The 3,516-nt window shown below is 40.0% G+C and overlaps 1 protein-coding gene across 1 annotated transcript in view; it reads right to left on the bottom strand.

Moving 5' to 3' along the window:
• Positions 1–403: 403 nt before the first annotated feature.
• trip4 (thyroid hormone receptor interactor 4) overlaps positions 404–3,516 on the bottom strand; it is an 80,181-nt gene continuing 77,068 nt past the window's right edge. Inside the window, exon 10 of the mRNA XM_010783249.1 lies at positions 404–776. Within this exon, the coding sequence (XP_010781551.1) occupies positions 712–776 (65 nt within the window). The 3' untranslated portion in view covers positions 404–711. The remainder of the gene's footprint in view (positions 777–3,516) is intronic.

The raw sequence follows: 3,516 nt of genomic DNA, 5'->3' as shown, positions 1-3,516 counted from the left end.
ACCAGTAAGAAGACTTTTGCTTGACGACCCTACATTGTTTTAGCAGGATTTGTCTGCGTCATGCCCCCCTGCAGTGCCAATAAAATGTTCCCATTGAAATGAATGAGGAGGCTGTGTTGTTTAACACCACTCTATTGTCGGTCTAAATGTGGCCTAAGGTGTGAGAAGGGTAACGACAGGCCTGTGACAGGGACAGCATTTCTCTTGTGCTTTTTTGGTTCTTGACTAAAAATAAAATGTATCATGATGAACGATTTACAACAAAATAAAGAAATATCTAGTTTGTCATTTGAGCCTAGAGATACCAGTAGATGTTGGCAGAACATTTTCGTAAAACATGCCATCTATGTCTCAGCTGTTTTTTGGCAAACAATATTTTAATTGGAATAAGAGAAGCACCAAATGAAACCAAAGGATTTTTCTATTTTATTTCTGCAGAAAATGAAACAGAGATAAAGAAGATAGTAGAAATGTTTCCCAATTATTACATGTCTATGTTCTGCATACGTTTAAGCAATATGCCTTATGTAAATGTCAAATGCCATTGATTAACAACAGGTGTAGAGCTGATAATAATAATAATATGTCAGCATTGATAACTCTGATAAATGTCAGGACAACCTAGTGGGGAATGGAGCCATTCTTGGAAAACATCTATGCCACGTTCCTGTGAGATCAGACTGTTTTTCCTCCTCTGCCTCTCCTCGGACGTCAGTCTGCGGCCGATGGGACCAGCCCCTTCTTGGCACCCTGGTGGTACTGGGTCTCCAGCTTCCCTGTGAGGGAAAGGGGGTGAAAGGGAAGTGTGGGAGGGGAGAAAAGAGGAAAGGATGAATCAAAACCCCATCAAAGGGACAGTGACCTTTCTGAGAGCTCAAGGCCAGCTGATTAGAGGCGGCCTCGGATAGACAGAGGAGAGAGAGGCTATGATGAGGTAGTAAAAGGCGTATCTGACCTTTTACTCCACTTCTAAAAGCAATTAGAACATAACTTTTGTTAGCAGTGAAATAAGGTGCCTTTATTCATTTATATACTGTAGATGTACTGTAATATATACTGTTAGTGAGGAAAAAGAGAATACTCAGCTACAAAGAAGGTTTTTAAGTCTTCTACAATCAACAAAAATACATTATATAAACAGAATTAACTATTTAAACAGTCACATATTCCATATTTAAAAATATCAATACGCAGAATTTCAAAGTAAGAACTTTGAAGTCACTGAGGGAAATATTGTCCCTACCTATTTTTGCTGTTGATTGTTTGATGGAGCTTTTACTGCTGATCACTTGTGCTATCTGGTATCTTAGGCCCCGGCCACACGAGGACGATAACGGTAAAACACAAACGCAAACGCAAAAAAGGCTTCCGTCCACACGCAATAGACAGAGAACCGGGTAGAGTTTTTCGTCAGTCAACGTGTATTGAAGTTGAAATCTTCCGGACAAAATTATAAAAGTGCCGGTCAAAGGTCTTCTTTGTTATTTATTGAGCTTTAAAACAAATGAATAACGACTCTATATAATATAATAATAAAATACACGGAGCCTCTCTTTTTCCTCCCTCTTTTCTTTCAGCGTCAGTGTCTGTCTCAAGCAGCAGCTGATCCAGTAATGAGTGACTCAAAGGTGAGCTCTTGTTTCTACACGGACCACTATTGCGGTAAGCATGTTGTAACTTCCGGTTGTTGTTGTCATCTCCGGGTATCCCGTGTGCCTGTTCTGTTGCTGATAGCTTATTATCTTAACTTAATCGATCGTTTTAAAACTCTTGATNGTCGAACGAGTGGAACGTTCGAGGAGGCGACACTACGTCGCAACTTGCCTCCGTTTTGTGTGTGAAAGGTTCAGTCTAGTAGTGGGAATTCGATAAAATTAATGGAGAGTTTGATGGATTGATCACATATTTATACAAATAAAAATGACAGCCGGCCCCAGTTAGTTAGTTAGTTAGTTACAAATAAATATATCGGGTATAGTGTTGTACAATGAAACAGAGTCACCTGAAGTGTCAAACATGTCCTTATAGTCATACTGTTATGCTGTGGGAGACAGGAATCTGGGAGTGTAGCATGTTCCTTTTTTGAAGGTCACTTTTGGATTCAAAATTTCCCTTTTACCCTCTCTGGAGTCCCTCCTCGTTGGTCTCCTTCCCTAGGGAGAGGTCTGCCTGTCGCACGTTATACACGGCACAACATTAACTTTTCTATTATGTAAACGTTGTATCCATCAGGTTTACAAACCTTTACGTACACAACAATATTTTCTACTTTAGGAACATATAGGTAGGTCCTGAATACAGGGTCCGGTGTCGGTGCCGAGTCTAGATCTGAGCGTTAGGTATCTGTGACAAACATACACAAGGGTACCAAAACCGCATATATCTAATACAAAACACACACTTCACACAATTAGCTTGTACACATACAAATACATAATCTGGTCTCTCTTCCCTTCTCATTCTACCAGGGGCTGTTTGATTGGAATATATGTCGTTTTTTGATCCCCAACTTAGATTAGTCGGATTGATAATTGAAATAGTTTTTCCGTTCCAGAATTCGGTAGTATTTTAAAAATTTTTGCCTATCCACAGACGCGGCAGGCTTGTGTTTGACCTTCGACTAAGGTGTTTTCACCTCGCTAATATTCATTTCCGAGACCGAGGGTAACATGAAATCTCTGAGATCCTTGTTGGTTGTTGGACGTAAGAACCTTGCGTTACGGGATCATCGCTGTTATCCATTTACCGAAATTCCATTCTACCAGAGCGGACGGGTAACTCCCGAAACCATCCGCATCTCTTCTCTTAAAATTTAAGCATAGCGACACAAGATATCCTGGGTCAACAATTCGTACGCATAGTCAAATCCATTACACAGGACAAAGGTATTGAGACCAATCATGTGCTCGACGTCCGTAAACTTAGTCGACTTTACGCTGAACTGACTGAAGAGACCATGTGGGACCTATTATTCCTCAATGGTTATTAGGTCGGACTTCATTGTTTACCGCTACCTGATCAAAGAGACGTAGCAAACCTCCCGTTCTATACGGACTAAAAAACGTACAATGCATCCTAACCTCATCCGCCAGGAACTTAACTAAAATACACCCACAAATTTTCCTATTTAGGACTATGTTAATATTGTGGTTCTAGCGGAATGCAAGTAGTGACCTCCGGTTTAATTACGGTAGGTGATCAATTATAATAAGAACATCTATTAAACAAAGACATCTAAAGAAGCCCGGTCAATGTGATGAAGTCAAAACCAGCAACAAATTGTAGTTTTTTTACATTCCCAGTAGGTGCAAAAATTTCAGGAACCCGTACAGAACTTAAAATAATCTACTAATTAAGTAGTCCGAGAACTAAACTATTATATACAACTCCATAGTAGGCGGTATTGTACTTTCAAATGTCTATACATAAGGAATATTATAACGGAATGCCTTCGTGAATATATCACACTTGTTATTATCCAGGTTGCGTGACTCGGGACACCGTGAGCATCCTATC

This window comes from Notothenia coriiceps, unplaced genomic scaffold (genome assembly GCF_000735185.1).
Source record: "Notothenia coriiceps isolate Sejong01 unplaced genomic scaffold, NC01 NC01_scaffold00024882, whole genome shotgun sequence".
Lineage (NCBI taxonomy): Eukaryota > Metazoa > Chordata > Actinopteri > Perciformes > Nototheniidae > Notothenia > Notothenia coriiceps.
Note: the sequence above shows the minus strand (reverse complement) of the source record. Positions and strands in the feature narration are given on the sequence as shown.